The 23,727-nt window shown below is 44.9% G+C and overlaps 1 protein-coding gene across 11 annotated transcripts; it reads left to right on the forward strand.

Moving 5' to 3' along the window:
• Positions 1–4,048: 4,048 nt before the first annotated feature.
• On the forward strand, positions 4,049–8,016 carry LOC103639057 (membrane-anchored ubiquitin-fold protein 1). 11 transcript variants are annotated; one of them, XM_008661847.4, is made up of 5 exons: positions 4,049–4,149; positions 4,250–4,433; positions 6,838–7,005; positions 7,099–7,132; positions 7,639–8,016. In XM_008661847.4, the coding sequence occupies exons 2-5, from the start codon at positions 4,301–4,303 to the stop codon at positions 7,673–7,675; spliced, it is 372 nt and encodes a 123-aa protein (XP_008660069.1). In that variant the 5' UTR covers positions 4,049–4,149; positions 4,250–4,300; the 3' UTR covers positions 7,676–8,016. The 11 variants fall into 11 exon arrangements, 7 of the variants coding, with proteins under 7 accessions (XP_008660069.1, XP_008660070.1, XP_020399761.1 ...); XM_008661848.4 differs by having other exon boundaries at positions 4,253–4,433; XM_020544172.3 differs by having other exon boundaries at positions 6,838–7,027; positions 7,639–7,924.
• Positions 8,017–23,727: the final 15,711 nt, after the last annotated feature.

Below are 23,727 nucleotides of genomic sequence, written 5' to 3' on the forward strand. Positions count from 1 at the left end.
CTTAATTGCTAATGCTTTCAAGGTTGGGAAAGCCGATCCAACTCTTTTCACTAAGACATGTGATGGTGATTTGTTCGTGTGCCAAATTTATGTCGATGACATAATATTTGGTTCTACTAACCAAAAGTCTTGTGAAGAGTTTAGCAGGGTGATGACGCAAAAATTCGAGATGTCGATGATGGGCGAGTTGAACTACTTCCTTGGGTTCCAAGTGAAGCAACTCAAGGACGGCACCTTCATCTCCCAAACGAAGTACACGCAAGATCTGCTAAAGCGGTTTGGGATGAAGGACGCCAAGCCCGCAAAGACTCCGATGGGGACCGACGGACACACCGACCTCAACAAAGGAGGTAAGTCCGTTGATCAAAAAGCATACCGGTCAATGATAGGGTCATTACTTTATTTATGTGCTAGTAGACCGGATATTATGCTTAGCGTATGCATGTGTGCTAGATTTCAATCCGATCCTAAGGAATGTCACTTAGTGGCGGTGAAGCGGATTCTTAGATATTTGGTTGCTACGCCTTGCTTCGGGCTCTGGTATCCAAAGGGGTCTACCTTTGACTTGGTTGGATACTCAGACTCCGACTATGCTGGATGTAAGGTCGATAGGAAGAGTACATCGGGGACGTGCCAATTCTTAGGAAGGTCCCTGGTGTCATGGAACTCTAAGAAACAAACATCCGTTGCCCTATCCACCGCTGAGGCCGAGTATGTTGCCGCAGGACAGTGTTGCGCGCAACTACTTTGGATGAGGCAAACTCTCCGGGACTTTGGCTACAATCTGAGCAAAGTCCCACTCCTATGTGATAATGAGAGTGCTATCCGCATGGCGGAGAATCCTGTTGAGCACAGCCGCACAAAGCACATAGACATCCGGCATCACTTTTTGAGAGACCACCAGCAAAAGGGAGATATCGAAGTGTTTCATGTTAGCACCGAGAACCAGCTAGCCGATATCTTCACTAAGCCTCTAGATGAGAAGACCTTTTGCAGGTTGCGTAGTGAGCTAAATGTCTTAGATTCGCGGAACCTGGATTGAATTGTAGCATACATGTATTTATGCTTTTGATCATGTTCCTTTTTGCATTTTGTTGCTTATTGTGGTGCTCAAGTTGTACAAACACTCCCTGGACCTCACAAGTCCGTTGCAAAGTGATGCACATGTTAAGGGGGAGATGTGTTACAACTTGACCCTTTGAGACTAACCATGTGTTTGAGTTTGATGATTTAGTCTCAAAGGAGGATTGAAAGGGAAAAGGTGGACTTGGACCATGAAAGACTTCCACTGCACTCCGATGAGAGGGTCTCATGAATTCTTATTGCCATTTGCTCTTAATTGAAGATTTTGGTGAGGCAATGGGGTTGAAGGGCCAAGATTGATCCCGTTTTGGTGCTTGATGCCAAAGGGGGAGAAAATGAAGGCCAAAGTGATAAATGGATCAGCTACCACTTGAGAGATTTTGAAAATAGTAGAATAAAGTTTTTGTTTTGTCAAAACTCTCTTATTGTCTCTTTTGTGAAAAGTTGGCTTCTTGTGGGGAGAAGTAGTGATTATGGGAAAAAGGGGGAGTTTTTGAAATATTTGATCAATCTCTTTTGGAATGACTCTCTTTATGCGTCAACATGTGTGTTTGACTTAGAGATAGAGATTTGAGTTTAATTTGCAAAAACAAACCAAGTGGTGGCAAAGGATGATCCATATATGCCAAAATTGAATCAAAACCAATTTGAGTTTTTATTTGAAGTGATTTTGCACTTGTTCTAGTTGCTTTATGTTGTGTTGGCATAAATCACCAAAAAGGGGGAGATTGAAAGGGAAATGTGCCCTTGGGCCATTTCTAAGTATTTTGGTGATTGAATGCAAACACAAGTGCTTAAATGTGAAAATATGCCCATGGATGAACAAAGTGCAAATCACAAGTTAAGGTATGTTTCTAAGCCTTAGTACATTGGTTTTGTGTACTAATATCTTTTCTAAGTGTTAGAAACAGAAAGAAGAAGAGAAGACTTGGCTGTGTACAGCCAAGATGCTGTTTCGGTCTGGGGCACCGGACTGTCCGGTGGTGCACCGGACAGTGTCCGGTGGTGCACCGGACAGTGTCCGGTGCGCCAGGCTGCCTCGGCCGAAGAGGCTGCTCTCGGATTTTTCTCCGGCGACTTCGGCTAAAATTCACCGGACTGTCCGGTGTGCACCGGACTGTCCGGTGAGCCAACTGTCGGCCGGGCCAACGGTCGGCCGCGCGATCGGCGCGCGACACGTGGCCGAGCCAACGGTCGGAAGGAAGCACCGGACTGTCCGGTGTGCACCGGACTGTCCGGTGCGCCAGATCTGCAACGGTCGGCAACGGTCGGCTGTGCCTGTTAAGGAAAGAAATCGGGCACCGGACAGTGTCCGGTGTGCACCGGACTGTCCGGTGCGCCCGACGACAGAAGGCAAGGATAGCCTTCTGGATTTGTTCTCAACGGCTCCTAGCTGCCCTGGGGCTATAAAAGGGACCCCTAGGCGCATGGAGGAGAACACCAAGCATTCCTACAACCTTTCTAAGCACCAAGACATTGATCTAGCGCATTCGATTCATTGTGATAGCATATAGAGCTCTTGTGGAGTTGTGTACTTTTTGAGTTGTGTTGCGAGCTCTTATTGCTGCTTGTGTGCGTGTTGCTCTGATCTTTTGAAGTCTTGTGTGCGTCGCTCATTCCCTCCCTTGCTCCGTGATTCTCTGTGAACATCTTTTGTAAGGGCGAGAGGCTCCAAATTGTGGAGATTCCTCGCAAGCGGGATTGAGAAAAGAAAAGCAAGAACACCGTGGTATTCAAGTTGATCATTGGATCACTTGAGAGGAGTTGAGTGCAACTCTCGTCCGTTGGGACGCCACAACGTGGAAGTAGGCAAGTTTTGTACTTGGCCGAACCACGGGATAACCACCGTGTCATCTCTGTGATTGATTTCTTGTGGTTATTGTGTTTTGACTCCTCTCTAGCCACTTGGCCATAATTGTGCTAACACTTAACAAGTTTTTGTGGCTTAAGTTTTGAAGTTATTCAGGATCACCTATTCACCCCCCCCCCCTCTAGGTGCTCTCATAATGGCCGTATGTGACTTCGATATGAGGTTCACATTTGTTGTGACAGGATGGCCAGGTTCCGTACATGACACAAGAGTACTACAGGATACTTTAATAACTTATGCGGACAGGTTCCCCCATCCACCAGAAGGTATATACATATTTTGTTCATTAGTATAATACATGACTATTTTATGTCATATGTACGTAACATTTGTATGTAATGTTTGTGCAGGTAAATACTATCTTGTCGATTCAGGTTATCCTAATAGAAAGGGGTACCTTGCACCTTATAAGGGTCAGAAGTACCACATTACGGAATGGCAAAATGCGAGGCAACCTATTGGGAGTAAAGAAGTTTTCAACTTTGCGCACTCCTCCCTACGAAATGTTATTGAGCGATCATTTGGGGTGCTAAAAATGAAGTGGAGAATTCTATTAAGTCTCCCTTCATTTTCGCTTGAGAAACAATCGAAGATAATTATTGCATGTATGACACTGCATAACTTCATTAGAGATAGTGCTCTACACGATAGAGATTTTGATGAAGTAGGACCTAATAGCCTAAGTCATGATCTACCTGCAGGTGAGAGTAGTACTAGCACATCTGATGAGTTAGACATGAGTGATTTTCGAGATGCAATTGCAAATGCATTAGTGTCGTAGTTAACTTAGTGCAATTGTAACGGTTCTTATGATGTAATCAACTGCACTAATTAGTTTGTAATGAACTTTATCTGCGTCATGAGTATCATTGTATCGTTTGTTCGAACAGAATCTGCAATTTCAGAATCTGTATCCAAACACGTAGATTCTCACGAACAGCTTTTCTGCACAGCTGGCGAACCAAACATCTAAATTCTAACCACCAGCTTTTCCTAACAGCCAGCTTTCCTCCACAGCCAGCTTTTCAGAAAAGCTAGCCAGAAAAAAGCCGAACCAAACACGCCCTATGATCCGCCCTCCGCAGCGGTTTTTTTTATTCGTCCCCGACCTAAGGAAGCGGACCCCGGCCAACGCTCCTGACAGATTCGCCCGGCCGACGCTCCCTTCGATTCCGTCCTCTCGCCCGCGCTCCGCAGTAAGAAACCAATCGGTTCCTCGTGGCGTGCCGCTTCTTTCATTATATTCCCTGAATGCTCCAGCGTTGACGCCTTGACGGTGGGAACCCCTATTCTTAGCAGGCAGGTGTGTAAGACATCTTCAGCATACCATCTGGTCCGTCCCTGGAAATGTCCGGCGTCCAGGAGCAGTTCGAGATCAAGTTCCGGCTGCCGGACGGCATCGACATCGGGCCCAGGCGCTTCCCGCCGGCGTCCACCGTCGCTACGCTCAAGGAGACCATCATCGCCCAGTGGCCCAAAGGTGAGTCCCCGCACGTGCGCGCTTCGCTTTCCTTCCCGCTGTCGTGGTTACAGCGCAACGGTGGAGGAGAGAGAGAGAGAAAAAAAAGAGAAAAGATTGGTTCTTAGCACCGGCGAGTGGCGCTGGAGCTGTGCGATTGGTAATTTGGTATTGGCGCGGCCGTTGCTTTCCTGGGTCGGATTCTGCTCCTGGAACGCCCACCATCTAGTTTGGAATCTTGAGGCGAACCAAAAAGTAATCTGTCGAGCTTCCTGCCAAGCATATTTGGTTGGCGCTATTACTGCTGGAACTTATGGTGCTTAGGTTCAATTAATTTGCTGGCGTTGCTCATATCCAAATAAATTTCATCTAGTTTTTTATCTGCTAAATGTGTGTATGTGTGGTATGGTGGAGTGGTCTATCCAAATTAACTTTGGAGAGACGGCAATAGGTATTTGGAGTAACTTTGGAGTAACAAATAAAGAGCAGTTAGTGCTCCAGCCTCCAGAGCAGTTAGTAAAGTAGAGGAGACCTTACATTTTAAGTAAGCGTACTTGTATCTTCCCTTGGAGCAATGGAGCAGCTGAGGAAGTAGTCATCCTTGAAGTGAGCGCTACATTATAGTTTAGCTACTTTTTATTTATTGTTTTACACATCTTTTAATGCTCATTTGTGTCACTCTAGCGCCTACTCCTGAATTCCTGATATGGATTAAACTTCATGTGTGGTTAACTGATTGCAGTGAAAGAAAAAGGCATACAGGCATCTGAATATCATGGACCTTACTACCTTTGTAGCGACTATGCACCATTCTTTCTTATGAAATATCACATTTGAATGAGGGTGGTTCTAACCTCAGCATTGAACAGAGAACCAGATCATATTAGAAGGATCGTGTTAGACCAATTTGTTTGATAGCAACTTCTGCCCAAGTGCTCTTGTTTTCTTTTGAAGAAATAAAGAGCCAGTGGGCAGTGGTCCTTCAGGGCTAGGGCTAGATTGTTGGCTGTCTGATTTGGCAATTAGAACTTCTTTGGATCAGTAGCAAGAGGTGCTTCTGTCTACGTGAGCGCAAAATTTCTGATGATTTGGTGAGAGGTGCTTCAGTCTATCCTGGCACCAATTTTCTGATGATTTGAGATCAAGCTGCGTAGCTGATTAAGGAATAAGGACTAGCTGCTACACCAGTGTTAGAAGAATAGTAACGGTAAGGAAGTGTAATCAGAAGTACTAGAGATGTCATGCTCATACCGCTGAGTATTGCATTAATGCTCCACTTGTATACATCTTACACCGACTTAAAAACTGTATATATATGAATCACTCCCTGCAAATGCTTGGCTTCTGTTTGCAATGGAAGGCCAGGTTACATTAGCAACAAAGTTACTTTTGTGTTCCTTATGAACAGAGTAAAAAAAGTTTAAGCTCTTAGACTATTTATTATGTGTGGTCCAACATATGTACTTCTACTTGCAGTATCTAGAGCAACAGCCAATAAATACAGCAACAAGATCAAGTTCTGCTATTTAATATCTAGAGTTGACAAATATGTTCTTCATGATTCTTTCAACCGAAATGTCTGGTATGACTTGTTACATTACAAGATCATAATCTATAAAGTCAACTAGATAAAAATTGTAAGTGCATAATGCAAGTACTGCTTGATTGAGCAAGTTGTGCCTTGTCTTAATCGCATAATGTTCAACAGCTGAATATATACATCATAATTTAATTTAACGGGTTTGATTAATGTCACATGATCTGTTCTATGTAAGCCTGTTATAGGCCCAAATTTAACTGCTAGAACTGGTGCTAAACTAGCTTATTCTATAGCGGAATTTGATTAGAATGCTTTGGTGCCAATACCCATAGGAAACTATCATGACTTGGTTCTTTTTCTCAGGAAATTGAGAAGAAGTGGTTCATCTTGAATCTGAATCTTAGTTCTGCTTGCTAACTAGATATTAGATACATGTTTCTGCTTTTGACATAACCTGTTTTTAAATGGATTGTCTCAGAGCTGTTTCCTTATCCCAGAGAGTAGGGGTAACAGGATGTGGCATCTTGTCACATGGTGCGGAAGAGTGAAGTAGCGAAAGCCGAACTTACTTTTGAAGTTTCATGGTTCTAGTTGAATAATGCATAGGACAAAGGGATCACACTATCAATCTGCCAATCTGGTAAAGCTCTTGAGTAAGCGGTGAACCTCAGGGACAATTTCCCAGTGTCGTTCTATCCTTCCTACATTTTCATCCTTCTTTCTTGCTGGATTTCTTCATTTTCCTTTAACCGTTTCAACTTGAATGTAGTCAATGTACTAAATATAGTGCCCATGTTTGTGCACACCATCAAACTGCATCTCAGTATATCTTTTGTCTTATTATGCTAAACTTGTTTTAGTGTCCTTACTGTTCGTTCTCAACAGATAAGGAGAAAGGTCCTAGGACTGTGAACGATCTTAAGCTTATTAACGCTGGGAAGATACTGGAGAACAACAAAACCCTGTCAGAATGCAAAAGTCCGATCTGTGACTTCTCTGGGATGACAACGATGCATGTCGTCGTCCGCGCACCGACTTCAAGCAAACAGTCTGGTAATTGTCTTACCTTTGCAAGGTAACATTACATAGCATCTTCCTATCACATCCTTCCTTGAATATAATTTTTATTCGATCTGCTGGTAACAGGTAAAAGAGCAGCAACGAAAGCGAAAGGTTTCAGGTGCGGTTGTGCCATTATGTGACAGAGAATGCCAGTTTTCTCCCTTTTTCCGCTCTTGCTGGAGTGTTGTATCATGTTTGAGGCGCTTTCTCCTTTTATTTCCTTTTCAAGTATTGTGGGTAAGCTTAGGTATACAATCACTCATTTTGGTGCAAGCGTGCAATCAAACTATCCAGAGCATCCAATCTAGATCCAACGGTTTCATATGGAAGTGGTTAAAATTAAAATAGGTACTATGTTTTAGGTGTAAGGGGTTAAATATAAAATAACAGTCATCATTAGATCTAGATCGGATGCACCAGATCGCTTGATTGCATGCTTGCACCAGGATAAGTGATGGCATAGGATATTTTCCCGCGGTTAAGTGCCCATTAATCACGAGTTTGCATCGAACACAAAATTGGAAGGCAGCTTGCTGCTAATTACCCTTAATCTTAAGTTATGCCAAGCACACACAATTTGAAGGCAGTCATTAGTGTCTAAACTGCGATCTTCCATGATTTCAGGTTCTCTTCTATATTTATGCTACCCCGGGTGACGTGATGAACTTTTCGGAACGGCGTTCTAACTGATCAATTTACATTACGTAACACCAAAACCAATTGTAATCTGATAACTAAGGAAGCTTTGGAGGCAGAGGAGCGGGCGTTAGCAGGTTGGTGCAAGGTAGTAAATATGTTGACGGGTCGCACAGGACCGGCCGCGGGTGCAGAAGCCGCCGAAAAATATGAAACTTTGTTTCGAAGCTTTGCAGCTTTTATCGTTTTTAATAATGAGTTCTGTTTTCAATAATGAGTTCCGGTAGGATGTGTTTTTGCCTTCGGTATAAGGTCTCCCATGTTCATTGCGCGGCTGAGCTCGTTATAAAAAAACTAATTATGTGAGAGGCTACTATTGGGGGCTCAATTGCCAAAGGTCTTGTTGGAGACTTGTTTTCAAATGCTATGAATTAAGAATAAGGCAACATAAAATGTTAAATGTTAACATCCTTCGCCCTTCTAAGCATTATTTCTCTAAGGATATAATGATTTTCGGACGAAGGTTATGAAGGACGTACCTTTATCAGCATAAAATATAGTAACGAAGAAGGGATTATATGAATCATATAAGTTAACATGAACGGCTATGAATTATTGACAATTCATTTCTATTTTATTATGATGACGGAATAGAAATGATATCAAATTACAAATGTACCTTTAGATCATGAGAAGGTAAAAGCACAAGTGTGACGCAAAAGCCAATGTCCAAATCTCCATGAACAGTACGGGAGTATTGTTCATCTATTTATAGGCACGGGTCGCAGCCCATGCAAAATTACATCCAGGCCCTTTGCATTTGATAATAACTCTATAGTAATTTATCAGGGTCTAGATAGTCTTTTCCTCTTTAAGTCGGTTTCCTTTTTCCTGCCAACATGCCGAAGCTCCCTTGCGCACGACTTCGGCTCTGTGCAAACCTTCGTGTTCCTTATGTTTCGTCCTATCGTGGCTCTGATCCAAGTCCGAAGATACCTGTTAATGTACTTTACTCGAAAAACATTGTTAAATCATGTTTTTGAGGACCTTCGGAAGCCGAAGGCCCCCAACAGGTCTTTAAAGTATTGTATTATCAATCGAATGTGTTTCAGGTGCTCCAAAACAATAGCAAAGTTAGCCTTAGTCTAAAGTGTTGCTTGAACGATGGACGAAGCTAGGAAGCTTGGGTTCCGTGGGATTAACATGTAGACGAGAGCGAAGGAAAGAAGGAGCTTCGGTTATGCAGACCGCAGTACTAATACACGAAGCAAAAGTGGGTTAGAAGAATTTAGAAGCTTGGCTAGAACGAGGGTGGACCCTCGCGGAGCCGCATGCTGGCCTTGAGTGGCCATATGTGGAGCGAACTCTGCGAGGCTGTCCATACCGGGGTGAAGCGGGCGTTAACCGTCATTGCATCCCACTACGAGATTGATTTCAAGCAGGTGTGCGAAAGCTATATCCTACTTGACGAGGATGACCTTGCCGTGGCGGAGGTCCGGAGGCTCGCCGATGTTGTCGAAAGGTCGGGTTCGGCATTGGCTCGCCACTTTGAGGAAGAGGTGGTTTCGCCAGTGTCTCCACTCGGCGCTGGGTCCTACTCGGTCGCGACGCCTCGAGATGACGCTGAGGGTGTTGCCTCCCCCATTCTGTTGCTTGAGTTATTTACCCTGCAGGGTTGTAATAAAATCTTAAGTTTGTTATGTATGTAATGTGTCGAGACTTTTTGTACTTGTTCTGGTGTTTCGTTGTGCGCCTTTTCTCGTGTTTTGTGTTTATCGTCCTATCCTTTGTGGAGTTCCTGTCGGAACGCGAGTTTGGTAAGCCATTGTCTGCCGAACTTGTTTAGCTTGTTGAAGATCATTGGCTTGAGGCCTTGTAGAATCATGTCGTTGGCACGTTCTACTTGTCCGTTTGTCCTCGGATGAGCCACGGTTGACCAGTCCACACGGATGTGGTGGTCATTACAGAAACTCAGAAACTTCTTTCCTGTGAATTGTGTGTCGTGGTCTGTGATAATGGAGTTTGGGATCCCGAAGCGATGGATGATATTCGTGAAGAACGCCACCGCCTGCTCAGACTTGATGTTGGTGAGGGGTCGAACCTCGATCCAGTTGGAAAATTGTCGATGGCGATCAACATGTGCGTGAAGCCCCCGGGCGCCTTTTGTAGAGGATCGACGAGGTCTAACCCCATACAACAAAAGGCCAAGTGATTGGTATTGTCTGCAGGGCCTAAGCTGGCATATGCATTTGCTTCATGTAGAATTAGCATCCCTTGCAAGAGCGCACAATCTTGGTGGCGTCGGCAACCACAGTTAGCCAGTAGAACCCTTGTCTGAAGGGGTTTCCAATGAGGGTTCGGGGTGCCGCGTGGTGCCCGCAAGCCCCGAGTGGATTTTGCCCAACAGCTCTCGTCCTTAGCTGATGGGTACGCACCGCTGGAGAATTCCCCAGGGGATACGGTGGTACAGTTCCTTTTCTTCTCCAAGCAGTACGATGGTCTTGGCTCATCAAGCCAGTCGTCTGGCCTTAGCCTTACCGAGAGGTAGTTCCCCCTGGAGGAGGTACTCCAAGTACGGTGTTGGGGGCCTTCGGCTTCCGAAGGTCCTCAAAAACATGATTTAACAATGTTTTTGGAGTAAAGTACGTTAACAGGTATCTTCGGAAGTTTGGATCAGAGCCACGGTAGGACGAAGTACAAGGAACACGAAGGTTTACGCAGGGCCGAAGCTGTGTGTAGAAGAGCTTCGGGAGAACGACAGGAAAGGAAACCGACTTAAAGATGAAAAACCAGATTAAACCTCGAAGAATTACCATAGAGTTATTGACAAATGTAAAGGGCATTAATGTAATTTTGCATGGGTTGTGACCCGTGCCTATAAATAGGCGAACAGTATCCCCGTACTGTTCACGCTGATTTGGACATTGGCCTTTGCGTCACACTTGTATTTTTACCTTCTCACGATCTGAAGGTACACTTGTAATTTGATATCATTTCTATTCCGTTATCATAATAAAATAGAAATAAGTTGCCAGTAATTCATAACAGTTCGTGTTAACTTATATGATTCATATGATCCCTTCTTCATTATTATATTTTATGCTGATGGAGGTACGTCCTTCATAACCTTCGTCCGAAAATCATTATATCCTTAGGGAAATAATGCTTCGAAGGGCGAAGGATATCAACATTTAACATTTTATGTTGCCTTGTTCTTAATTCATAGCATTTGAGAACAAGTCTCCAACATTGGCGCCCACCTCCGGTGAACTCACTTCCATTTCTTGACTTTTGAACAATTTCGGCAAGCATCACCTTCGTCATGCCGTCGAAAAAAGCTTCAGCGACAGGGGCTGGTACTTTACAGCCACTAGATCCCAATCAGGATGTCCTTTCTCTCAGAGAGGCCCGAAGCCAGAAGAGGAAGGTTGTTAGTCCAACACTTCCGGAGGATGACCTGGATCAGGAGATCCAAAACCTGGAGATTCTTCAGCAACAAGTGCAACGCAAGAAGGAGAAGATGGCTCGTCTAGCTGATCTTCAGAGACAGATAGATGAAGCTTCTGAAGAGGTTCGTCATCTTGTTCAAGATGATCAAAGCCGAAGGCTTCCACGTAGAGAACTTCATCAGGAAGGCTTCCACAATGAGGATGACTGGTATGAAGATTTCCATCATGGAAACTTTGCTTTTGATGATGCTTCTCCTCTCTCTCAACAGAATTGCAGGCTACACCAAGGCCACAGTCTTACAAGCCACCCCAGCTCCCCATGTATGACGGTCACACAGACCCGAAGCAATTCCTAATGAGCTATGAAGCAACCATATATTCGTATGGTGGCAATACGTCAGTCATGGCAAAATCTTTTGTCATGGCCGTCAGGAGTGTTGCCCAGACTTGGTACTCTTCTCTTCGGCCAGGGACAATCACTTCTTGGCAGAAGTTGAAGGATATGCTGATAACTAGCTTCCAAGGGTTTCAGACGAAGCCAGTCACCGCTCAGGCTCTCTTCCAGTGTACCCAGGACCATGAATAGTACCTTCAGGCGTATGTCCGGAGGTTTCTGCGCCTGAGGGCACAAGCGCCAACAGTGCCCAATGAAATTGTCATTGAGGCCATGATTAAGGGGCTTCGGCCGGGACCATCGGCGCAGTACTTCGCCAGGAAGCCACCACAAACGTTGGAGAAGCTGCTCCAGAAGATGGACGAATACATTCGAGCTGACAATGACTTCCGCCAAAGAAGGGAGGAAGCATTCTGGTTCTCTGAAATGACCAGGGGCTTCGGAGGAAGATTTCACCCGAGGCATGTTAGGTCAATCCATAACTCTGCTCAAACTGATGATCGAGGGAGCCAGCAGCAAAGGCCACAACACTCTTCACAAGCTTCGGCTCAACAGCAGAGTTCTTTTCGGCCACCAGCGCAAAGGGGCAGAGGCGCCAGGGGCTTCGGGGGAAGGTTTGGAGACCAGCCAAGAAAAAAATATTGCCTGTTCTGTGGTGAAGACAAGGGCCATACTACCAGGATGTGCCATGTTACCATCCAGAAGCAGAAGGAAATAGCGGAAGCAGCAGCGCAACAGAGACAGCCGAAGCAGGTCATGCATACTGCTTCGTATCACTCACCTTATATACCAGAATATGTAGGCAACCACCCTGCAGCTTCTGTTGCCTCGGCGAGTCAACCCCAAGCATCTTGGCAGCAACCTCTGTGAGCACCTAGAGGGGGGGTGAATAGGTGATCCTGTGAAAACTTAAACTTATAGCCACAAAAACTTGTTAAGTGTTAGCACAATAATTGCCAAGTGGCTAGAGAGGAGTCACAACAAAACACAATACCACAAGAGATCAAACTCAGAGATGACACAGTGGTTTATCCCGTGGTTCGGCCAAGACCAACGCTTGCCTACTCCACGTTGTGGCGTCCCAACGGACGAGGGTTGCAATCAACCCCTCTCAAGTGGTCCAAAGACCAACTTGAATACCACGGTGTTTTGCTTTGCCTTTCAATATCCCGTCTACGAGGAATCTCCACAACTTGGAGCCTCTCGCCCTTACACTTAAGATTCACAAAGAAATACGGAGTAAGGAAGAAACTAGCAACGCACACAAGACTTCAAAATCAGAGCAACAGCACGCACACAAGTCGCAACAAGAGCTCGCAACACAACTCAATGAGTTCATAACTCAACAAGAGCTCTAGATGCTATCACAATGAACCAAGGGCCAATTCCCTGTATGCCACTGGAAAATATACTCATCCCTTGTATGCCACTGGCCCCACATGTCATAGACACCAAAAATTATACCTATATGCCACTCAGTGGCACACAAGGGATGAGTATAAAATCTGATGGCATACCAGGAATTTTCTCATGAACCAAATGCGTGAAATCGATGTCTTGGTGCTTAGGAATGTTGTAGGAATGCTTGGTGTTTTCCTCCATGCGCCTAGGGGTCCCTTTTATAGCCCCAAGGCAGCTAGGAGCCGTTGAGAACAAATCCAGAAGGCCATCCTTGCCTTCTGTCGTCGGGCGCACCGGACAGTCCGGTGTACACCGGACACTGTCTGGTGCCCGATTTCCTTCCTTAAACAGCGCAGTCGACCGTTGCAGATGCGGGAGCCGTTGGCGCACAGGACATGTCCGGTGCACACCGGACAGTCCGGTGCCCCCTTCCGACCGTTGGCTCGGCCACGTGTCCCGCGCAGATCGCGCGGCCGACCGTTGGCTCACCGGACAGTCCGGTGCACACCGGACAGTCCGGTGAATTTTAGTCGTACGCCGTCAGCAAATTCTCGAGAGCGGCCTCTTCGGCCGAGGCAGCCTGGCGCACCGGACACTGTTCGGTGCACCACCGGACAGTCCGGTGCTCCAGACCGAAACAGCCTTCTGGCTGTACACAGCCAACTTTTTTTCTTTTCTTTTTCTTCCTGTTTCCAATACTTAGACAAGTATATTAGTACACAAAACCAATGTACTAAGACTTAGAAACATACCTTTGCTCTTGATTTGCACTTTATTCATCCATGGCATAAATTCACATTTAAGCACTTGAGTTGGCACTCAATCACCAAAATACTTAGAAATGGCCCAAGGGCACATTTCCCTTTCAATCTCCCCCTTTTTGGTGATTTATGCCAACACAACATAAAACAACTAGAACAAGTGCAAAATCACTTCAAATAGAACTCAAATTGATTTTGATTCAATTTTGGCATATATGGATCATCCTATGCCACCACTTGGTTTGTTTTTGCAAATCAAACTCAAATCTCTATCTCTAAGTCAAACACACATGTTGAAGCATAAAGAGAGTCATTTCAAAAGAGATTGATCAAAGATTTCAAAAACTTCCCCTTTTTCCCATAATCAATCACTTCTCCCCACAAGAGGCCAACTTTTGACAAAAGAGACAATGCAAGAGTTTTGACAACACAAAAGCTCTAATCTACTTTTTCAAAATTTCTCAAGTGGTAGCTGATCCATTTATCACTTTGGCCTTTATTTTCTCCCCCTTTGGCATCAAGCACCAAAACGGGATCAATCTTGGCCCCTTAACCCCATTGCCTCACCAAAATCTTCAATTTAAGAGTACAAAGGCAATAAGATCATAGAGATGAACTTGGAATAAGTTACCCTGTCATCGGAGTGCAGTGGAAGTCTTGCATGGTCCAAGTTCACCTTTTCCCTTTCAATCCTCCTTCGAGACTAAATCATCAACTCAAGCACATGGTTAGTCTCAAAGGGTCAAGTTGTAACACATCTCCCCCTAAACATGTGCGTCACTTTGCAACGGACTTGTGAGGTCCAGGGAGTGTTTGTACAACTTGAGCACCATAATAAGCAACAAAATGCAGAAAGGAACATGATCAAAAGCATAAATACAAGTATGCTACAATTCAATCCAAGTTCCGCGAATCTAAGACATTTAGCTCACTACGCAACCTGCAAAAGGTCTTCTCATCTAGAGGCTTGGTAAAGATATCGGCTAGCTGGTTCTCGGTGCTAACATGAAATACTTCGATATCTCCCTTTTGCTGGTGGTCTCTCAAAAAGTGATGCCGGATGTCTATGTGCTTTGTGCGGCTGTGCTCAACAGGATTCTCCGCCATGCGGATAGCACTCTCATTATCACATAGGAGTGGGACTTTGCTCAGATTGTAGCCAAAGTCCCGGAGGGTTTGCCTCATCCAAAGCAGTTGCGCGCAACACTGTCCTGCGGCAACGTACTCGGCCTCAGCGGTGGATAGGGCAACGAAGGTTTGTTTCTTAGAGTTCCACGACACCAGGGACCTTCCTAAGAATTGGCACGTCCCTGATGTACTCTTCCTATCGACCTTACATCCAGCATAGTCAGAGTCTGAGTATCCAACCAAGTCAAAGGTAGACCCCTTTGGATACCAGAGCCCGAAGCAAGGCGTAGCAACTAAATATCTCAGAATTCGCTTCACCGCCAACTAAGCATAATATCCGGTCTACTAGCACATAAATAAAGTAAAGACCCTATCATTGACCGGTATGCTTTTTTATCAACGGACTTACCTCCTTTGTTGAGGTCGGTGTGTCCGTCGGTCCCCATCGGAGTCTTTGCGGGCTTGGCGTCCTTCATCCCAAACCGCTTCAGCAAGTCTTGCGTGTACTTTGTTTGGGAGATGAAGGTGCCGTCCTTGAGTTGCTTCACTTGAAACCCAAGGAAGCAGTTCAACTCGCCCATCATTGACATCTCGAATTTCTGCGTCATCACCCTGCTAAACTCTTCACAAGACTTTTGGTTAGTAGAACCAAATATTATGTCATCGACATAAATTTGGCACACAAACAAATCACCATCACATGTCTTAGTGAACAGAGTTGGATCGGCTTTCCCAACCTTGAAAGTATTAGCAAGTAAAAAGTCTCTAAGGCATTCATACCATGCTCTTGGGGCTTGCTTAAGTCCATAGAGCGCCTTAGAGAGCTTACACACGTGGTCGGGGTACCGTTCATCCTCGAAGCCAGGGGGTTGCTCCACGTACACCTCCTCCTTGATTGGCCCGTTGAGGAAAGCGCTCTTCACATCCATTTGGTACAACCTGAAAGAATGGTGAGCGGCATATGCTAGCAAGATACGAATTGATTCTAGCCTAGCCACAGGAGCAAACGTCTCCTCAAAGTCCAAACCTGCGACTTGGGCATAACCTTTTGCCACAAGTCGAGCCTTGTTCCTCGTCACCACCCCGTGCTCGTCCTGTTTGTTGCGGAACACCCACTTGGTTCCCACAACATTTTGCTTGGGACGAGGCACCAGTGTCCAAACTTCATTGCGCTTGAAGTTGTTGAGTTCCTCCTGCATGGCCAATACCCAATCCGGATCTAGCAAGGCCTCCTCTACCCTGAAAGGCTCAATAGAAGAGACAAAAGAGTAATGCTCACAAAAATTAACTAATCGAGATCGAGTAGTTACTCCCTTGCTAATGTCACCCAAAATTTGGTCGACGGGATGATCCCTTTGAATCACCGCTCGAACTTGGGTTGGAGGTGCCGGTTGCGCTTCTTCCTCCATTACTTGATCATCTTGTGCTCCCCCTTGATCACACGCCTCCTTTTGATGAACCTGTTCATCGTCTTGAGTTGGGGGATGCACCGTTGTTGAGGAAGAAGGTTGATCTCGTTCATCTTGTTCCTGTGGCCGCACTACTCCAATCGCCATGGTTCGTATAGCGGTCGTCGGAACATCTTCTTCATCTACATCATCACAATCAACAACTTGCTCTCTTGGAGAGCCATTAGTCTCATCAAATACAACGTCGCTAGAGACTTCAACAAAACCCGATGATTTGTTGAAGACTCTATACGCCTTTGTATTTGAGTCATAACCTAACAAAAACCCTTCTACAGCTTTGGGAGCAAATTTAGAATTTCTACCCTTCTTCACTAGAATGTAGCACTTGCTCCCAAATACACGAAAGTAAGATACATTGGGTTTGTTACCGGTTAGTAGCTCATACGAAGTCTTCTTGAGGAGGCGATGAAGGTAGACCCTGTTGATGGCGTGGCAAGACGTGTTCACGGCTTCCGACCAGAAACACTCGGGGGTCTTGAATTCTCCAAGCATCGTCCTCGCCATATCGATTAGCGTCCTGTTCTTCCTCTCTACTACACCATTTTGCTGTGGTGTGTAGGGAGCGGAGAACTCGTGCTTGATCCCTTCCTCCTCAAGGAACTCCTCCACTTGAAGATTCTTGAACTCGGACCCGTTGTCGCTCCTTATCTTCTTCACCTTGAGCTCAAACTCATTTTGAGCTCTCCTTAGGAAGCGCTTGAGGGTCCCTTGGGTTTCAGACTTATCCTGCAAAAAGAACACCCAAGTGAAGCGGGAAAAGTCATCAACAATAACTAGACCATACTTACTTCCCCCTATGCTTAGATAGGCGACGGGTCCGAAGAGGTCCATATGCAGCATCTCCAGGGGTCTTGAAGTGGTCATCACATTCTTGCTGTGATGCGCTCCTCCCACCTGTTTACCTGCTTGACAAGCTGCACAAGGTCTATCTTTTTCGAATTGTACGTTAGTCAAACCTATCACGTGTTCTCCCTTTAGAAGCTTGTGAAGGTTCTTCATCCCCACATGTGCTAAGCGGCGATGCCACAGCCAGCCCATGCTAGTCTTAGCAATTAAGCATGCATCTAGACCGGCCTCTTCTTTTGCAAAATCAACTAAGTAGAGCTTGCCGTCTAATACACCCTTAAAAGCTAGTGAACCATCACTTCTTCTAAAGACAGACACATCTACATTTGTAAATAGACAGTTATATCCCATATGACATAATTGACTAACAGATAGCAAATTATATCCAAGACTCTCCACTAAAAACACATTAGAGATAGAATGCTCATTGGAGATTGCAATTTTACCTAGCCCTTTTACCTTGCCTTGATTCCCATCACCGAATATAATTGAATCTTGAGAATCCTTATTCTTGATGTAGGAGGTGAACATCTTCTTCTCCCCCGTCATATGGTTTGTGCATCCGCTGTCGATAATCCAGCTTGAACCCCCGGATGCATAAACCTGCAAGGCAAATTTAGGCTTGGGACTTAGGTACCCAACTCTTGTTGGGTCCTACAAGGTTAGTCACAATTGTCTTAGGGACCCAAATGCAAGTTTTATCACCCTTGCATTTTGCCCCTAATTTCCTAGCAATCACCTTTCTATCCTTTCTACAAATTGCAAAGGAAGCATTCAAAGCATGATATATTGTAGAAGGTTCATTTACTTTCCTAGGAACAACATTTCTCCTAGGCATATTATGAACAACATTTCTCCTACCAACATTTCTATCATGCACATAAGAAGAGCTAGAAGCAAACATGGCATGAGAATCAAAAGCATTATATGCATTACAACTCCTATAAGCATTTCTAGGTTGTCTTCTATCATAGTACATAAAAGCATGGTTCTTTTGCACACTACTAGCCATAGGGGCCTTCCCTTTCTCCTTGGCGGAGATGGGAGCCTTATGGCTTGTCAAGTTCTTGGCTTCCCTTTTGTAGCCAAGTCCATCCTTAATTGAGGGATGTCTACCAATCGTATAGGCATCCCTTGCAAATTTTAATTTATCAAATTCGCCTTTGCTAGTCTTAAGTTGGGCATTAAGACTAGCCACTTCATCATTCAATTTAGAAATTGAAACTAGGTGTTCACTACAAGCATCAACATTAAAATCTTTACACCTAGTGCAAACCATAACATGTTCTACACAAGAGTTAGATTAGTAGCCACTTCTAGTTTAGCATTTAAATCATTATTAACACCTTTTAAAGTAGCAATGGTTTCATGACAAGAAGATAATTCACTAGAAAGCACTTCATTTCTTTTAACTTCTAAAGCATAAGATTTTTGAGCCTCTACAAATTTGTCATGCTCTTCATATAAAAGATCCTCTTGTTTTTCTAAGAGTCTATCTTTTTCATTCAAGGCATCAATCAATTCATTAATCTTATCTACTTTAGTTCTATCCATTCCCTTGAACAAACTAGAGTAATCTATTTCTTCATCACTAGACTCATCATCACTAGAAGAATCATAAGTGACATTGTTTAGATTACTTACCTTCTTCTCCCTTGCCATAAGGCATGTGTGACGCTCGTTGGGGAAGAGGGATGACTTGTTGAAGGCAGTGGCGGCGAGTCCTTCATTGTCGGAGTCGGAGGAGGAGCAATCTGAATCCCACTCCTTTCCGATATGTGCCTCGCCCTTGGCCTTCTTGTAATGCTTCTTCTTTTCTCTCTTGCTCCCGTGTTCCTGGTCACTATCATTGTCGGGACAGTTAGCAATAAAATGACCAATCTTACCGCATTTGAAGCACGAGCGCTTCCCCTTGGCTTTGGTCTTGCTTGGCTGTCCCTTGCTTCCTTTAAGCGCCGTCTTGAAGCGCTTAATGATGAGGGCCATCTCCTCATTATTTAGCCCGGCCGCCTCAACTTGCGCCACCTTGCTCGGTAGCGCCTCCTTGCTCCTCGTTGCCTTGAGAGCAAGGGGTTGCGGCTCGTTGATCGGACCATTCAAGGCGTCGTCCACGTATCTTGCCTCCTTGATCATCATTCGCCCGCTAACGAATTTCCCAAGTACTTCTTCGGGCGACATCTTGGTGTACCTAGGATTTTCACGAATATTGTTCACCAAATGAGGATCAAGAACAGTAAAGGACCTTAGCATTAGGCGGACGACGTCGTGATCCGTCCATCGCGTGCTTCCGTAGCTCCTTATTTTGTTGATAAGGGTCTTGAGCCGGTTGTATGTTTGAGTTGGCTCCTCGCCCCTTATCATTGCGAACCGTCCAAGCTCGCCCTCCACCAACTCCATCTTGGTGAGTAAGGTGACATCGTTCCCCTCATGAGAGATCTTGAGGGTGTCCCAGATCTGCTTGGCATTGTCCAAGCCGCTCACCTTATGGTACTCGTCCCTGCACAAAGAGGCTAGCAACACAGTAGTAGCTTGTGCATTTTTATGAATCTGTTCATTAATAAACATGGGACTATCCGTACTATCAAAGTGCATTCCACTTTCTACAATCTCCCATATGCTAGGATGGAGAGAGAACAAGTGACTACGCATTTTGTGACTCCAAAATCCGTAGTCCTCTCCATCAAAATGAGGAGGTTTACCAAGTGGAATAGATAATAAATGAGCATTAGTACTTTGAGGAATACGAGATTAATCAAAAGAAAAGTTCGAATTGACCGGTTTCTTTCTCTCGTATTCGTTGTGGTCGTCGTCCTTTTGGGAGGAAGTAGACTCATCGCTGTCGTAGTAGACGATCTCCTTGATGCGTCTTGTCTTCTTCTTCTTCCCATCTTTGCGTCTGTGGCCCGAGCCCGAGTCGTTGGACTTGTCATCCCTTGGCTCGTTGACGAAGGACTCCTTTTCCTTGTCGTTGATCACCATCCCCTTGCCTTTAGGATCCATCTCTTCGGGCGGTTAGTCCCTTTCTTGAAGAGAACGGCTCTGATACCAATTGTGAGCACCTAGAGGGGGGTGAATAGGTGATCCTGTGAAAACTTAAACTTATAGCCACAAAAACTTGTTAAGTGTTAGCACAATAATTGCCAAGTGGCTAGAGAGGAGTCACAACAAAACACAATACCACAAGAGATCAAACTCAGAGATGACACAGTGGTTTATCCCGTGGTTCGGCCAAGACCAACGCTTGCCTACTCCACGTTGTGGCGTCCCAACGGACGAGGGTTGCAATCAACCCCTCTCAAGTGGTCCAAAGACCAACTTGAATACCACGGTGTTTTGCTTTGCCTTTCAATATCCCGTCTGCGAGGAATCTCCACAACTTGGAGCCTCTCGCCCTTACACTTAAGATTCACAAAGAAATACGGAGTAAGGAAGAAACTAGCAACGCACACAAGACTTCAAAATCAGAGCAACAGCACGCACACAAGTCGCAACAAGAGCTCGCAACACAACTCAATGAGTTCACAACTCAACAAGAGCTCTAGATGCTATCACAATGAACCAAATGCGTGAAATCGATGTCTTGGTGCTTAGGAATGTTGTAGGAATGCTTGGTGTTTTCCTCCATGCGCCTAGGGGTCCCTTTTATAGCCCCAAGGCAGCTAGGAGCCGTTGAGAACAAATCCAGAAGGCCATCCTTGCCTTCTGTCGTCGGGCGCACCGGACAGTCCGGTGTACACCGGACACTGTCCGGTGCCCGATTTCCTTCCTTAAACAGCGCAGTCGACCGTTGCAGATGCGGGAGCCATTGGCGCACCGGACATGTCCGGTGCACACCGGACAGTCCGGTGCCCCCTTCCGACCGTTGGCTCGGCCACGTGTCCCGCAGATCGCGCGGCCGACCGTTGGCCCGGCCGACCGTTGGCTCACCGGACAGTCCGGTGCACACCGGACAGTCCGGTGAATTTTAGCCGTACGCCGTCAGCAAATTCCCGAGAGCGGCCTCTTCGGCCGAGGCAGCCTGGCGCACCGGACACTGTCCGGTGCACCACCGGACAGTCCGGTGCTCCAGACCGAAACAGCCTTCTGGCTGTACACAGCCAACTTTTTTTCTTTTCTTTTTCTTCCTGTTTCCAATACTTAGACAAGTATATTAGTACACAAAACCAATGTACTAAGACTTAGAAACATACCTTTGCTCTTGATTTGCACTTTATTCATCCATGGCATAAATTCACATTTAAGCACTTGAGTTGGCACTCAATCACCAAAATACTTAGAAATGGCCCAAGGGCACATTTCCCTTTCAAACTCCACCGCTACCGCCGACCCAGAGAGGACAACAGCCAGAAGGGAGTCAGCATAATCATCTTCAGAGGGATTTCAGAGAGGAGTCCGAAGCTCGCACAGTCAACATCACTGTGCCAGAGTCGAAGCACATTTATTGACAAATATCCTACCTCAACAGTAGTTCTTTTGCATTTTCTATATTCACTATTACCCTTTTGTCAATAAGAAACAACTATGAAGAGTTTAAATGTATTTTGTTGAATTTTAATTCCTTGTAATACCTTCGTCTTTTACCATAATAAAAATATGTTTTTTCCATAGGCTTGAGTTGCCGAAGCATGCGAACTTATACTGATTTGGAGGACCTTTGTATTATCAGAAATTTGATCTAACGGACACAGTACAAGTCGTTCCTAAGGGAGTGCAGTGTAAGTTTTCTAAACCTACAACGAAAAATAAACGCTGATTCTGCTGAAAGTAAAAGGCGAAGAAGCTCCTAAGGGAGGCTTACAGCGAAAAATAAACGCTGATTCCGCTGAAAGTAAAAGGCAAAGAAGCTCCTAAGGGAGGCTTACAGCGAAAAATAAACGCTGATTCCGCTGAAAGTAAAAGGCGAAGAAGCTCCTAAGGGAGGCTTACAGCGAAAAGTCAGCGCGATACAAAAAGATTGTGTGCTCTATTGCAGGGATGTGTGTATCTTCGGCACAAAAATCATTTTGCATAACATAACATCATCACATCATTTTTGCATAACATAAGCATCATACAGCATATTGCATCTGGAACAAGAAGGGGATACAATGTTAATCTTTGGAGCATGTTTTGAAAAAGAGAACAAGAAGACGAATCGAAGTGAAGATAAGCTTCGGAGGATAGTTCACGAAGCTTGGATGTTTTTATCAGAAAGGTAAACAAATCCTTGTGATTTAGAAAAGATTCTCTTCACGAAGCATGAAAAGAAGGGAAGGTGTTTTTTTTCGCCGAAGGCTCAAAAAATGGTATGTACGCACAGTTTCATGCATCGTAAAGAATTAAATTATAAATAGACTATATGTTACATTCAAAGTTACAATATATTACACATCTTATGTTCCAAATGTTTCTACAATAATGGTTTAATTCTCCTTGAGAACCATCTCTGCAGCTTCGTTCAAAAGTTGGTTGACAACCTTATCCATAATGTCTTCAGCCATTTTTCTAATTTCATCGTCCCCCTTTGGGTGGGGGCCCGGAGATGCTTCAGCAGGTTCTGAGGGAAGAAAAGATACGACTATATTACTATTACAAACCAAGAGCAGAGTTTGGAACTAAAAATTACAGCATCATAAAAACCACTAATTAATACCTATATGCCCTTCGGGCTCTGTACTTTCCTCGGCAGCCTCTGCTACTTTCCTAGCATCATGAATGCCTTTTTCACTCTTTTGAATGATTTCTTGCGCCATTTCTCGGCCGCCATTGTCCCAGATATCAGTAAAAAATTTACCGCCAACCATGCTTGCTTCGACCGAGGGGTCCTTGATGTCTTCGGAGGACAAGGCAGCTTCGGACTGAGCTAGGGATTTTACATGCTCACAACCCATTCTCTCCAAAACAGTAGCAACTCCTCTAGCACCCGAAAAAGCGCAGATGTCCCCGCGGCTATTTAGAATTTCTTCGAAGGCCTCTGCTTCGTGGCTGACCCATTCCATTGGACCTTCAGGATTGCCTCTTGAAAAATTCTCTTCGCTAGAGAATGCGCCAACGCTGGCGAAACTAGATTTTATCTTTTTGACGCACTCTATGGATTTAACATAACATTTCCTCTGGGACGCACGAAGCTCTTTAACACTCATCTCTAAATGATTGGCCAGTTGATCACTAAGCTCGTGTTTTGTTTCTTCAAGTATACGCTCTTCCTTAGCTCTAGCTAGCTGTTTCTGAAGATCTTTAATTTCACGCCTTTGGGCTTCGGCCTGGGCCTTTGAAGCAGCTTCGTTCTTTTTTACCTTGTCTACCAATGTAAGCAGAATTTTATCCTTTTCCAGAGCTTCATTTCTCAGTCTAATAACTTCTGATCGTAGATTGTTGAACGCAATTTCGTAGCTCTCGTCTTCGGCACTCTTTTGTGCTCTCAATGCGTTGCTTAGAATTAAACCCTATATGAAAAAGGGTTCGTATAAGAATAAAAGAATGAGTTACGAATTATAAAATTCTCAAATTCCCATACCTTCAGGCTATTGTACGCAAGACTATCCGCGAGATCTTCTTTCGTCATAGCACATAAGCCAGCTTCGAGCTTCGGGAACCCCATACTTCTAGCCATCTCCCGGCAGACAGACAATTCTTTGTTGTCCGGGAGG

The sequence above is a fragment of the Zea mays genome, chromosome 9 (genome assembly GCF_902167145.1).
Source record: "Zea mays cultivar B73 chromosome 9, Zm-B73-REFERENCE-NAM-5.0, whole genome shotgun sequence".
NCBI classification, from domain to species: domain Eukaryota; kingdom Viridiplantae; phylum Streptophyta; class Magnoliopsida; order Poales; family Poaceae; genus Zea; species Zea mays.

What these genes read in the sequence shown, in the direction of transcription:
- LOC103639057 (XM_008661847.4), top strand. Translation starts at nt 4,301, where the DNA reads ATGTCCGGCGTCCAGGAGCAGTTCGAGATCAAGTTCCGGCTGCCGGAC. An exon ending in CATCGCCCAGTGGCCCAAAG is followed by an intron (nt 4,434 to 6,837) that starts GTGAGTCCCCGC and finishes CGTTCTCAACAG; the next exon opens with ATAAGGAGAAAGGTCCTAGG. An exon ending in ACGAAAGCGAAAGGTTTCAG is followed by an intron (nt 7,133 to 7,638) that starts GTGCGGTTGTGC and finishes CCATGATTTCAG; the next exon opens with GTTCTCTTCTATATTTATGC.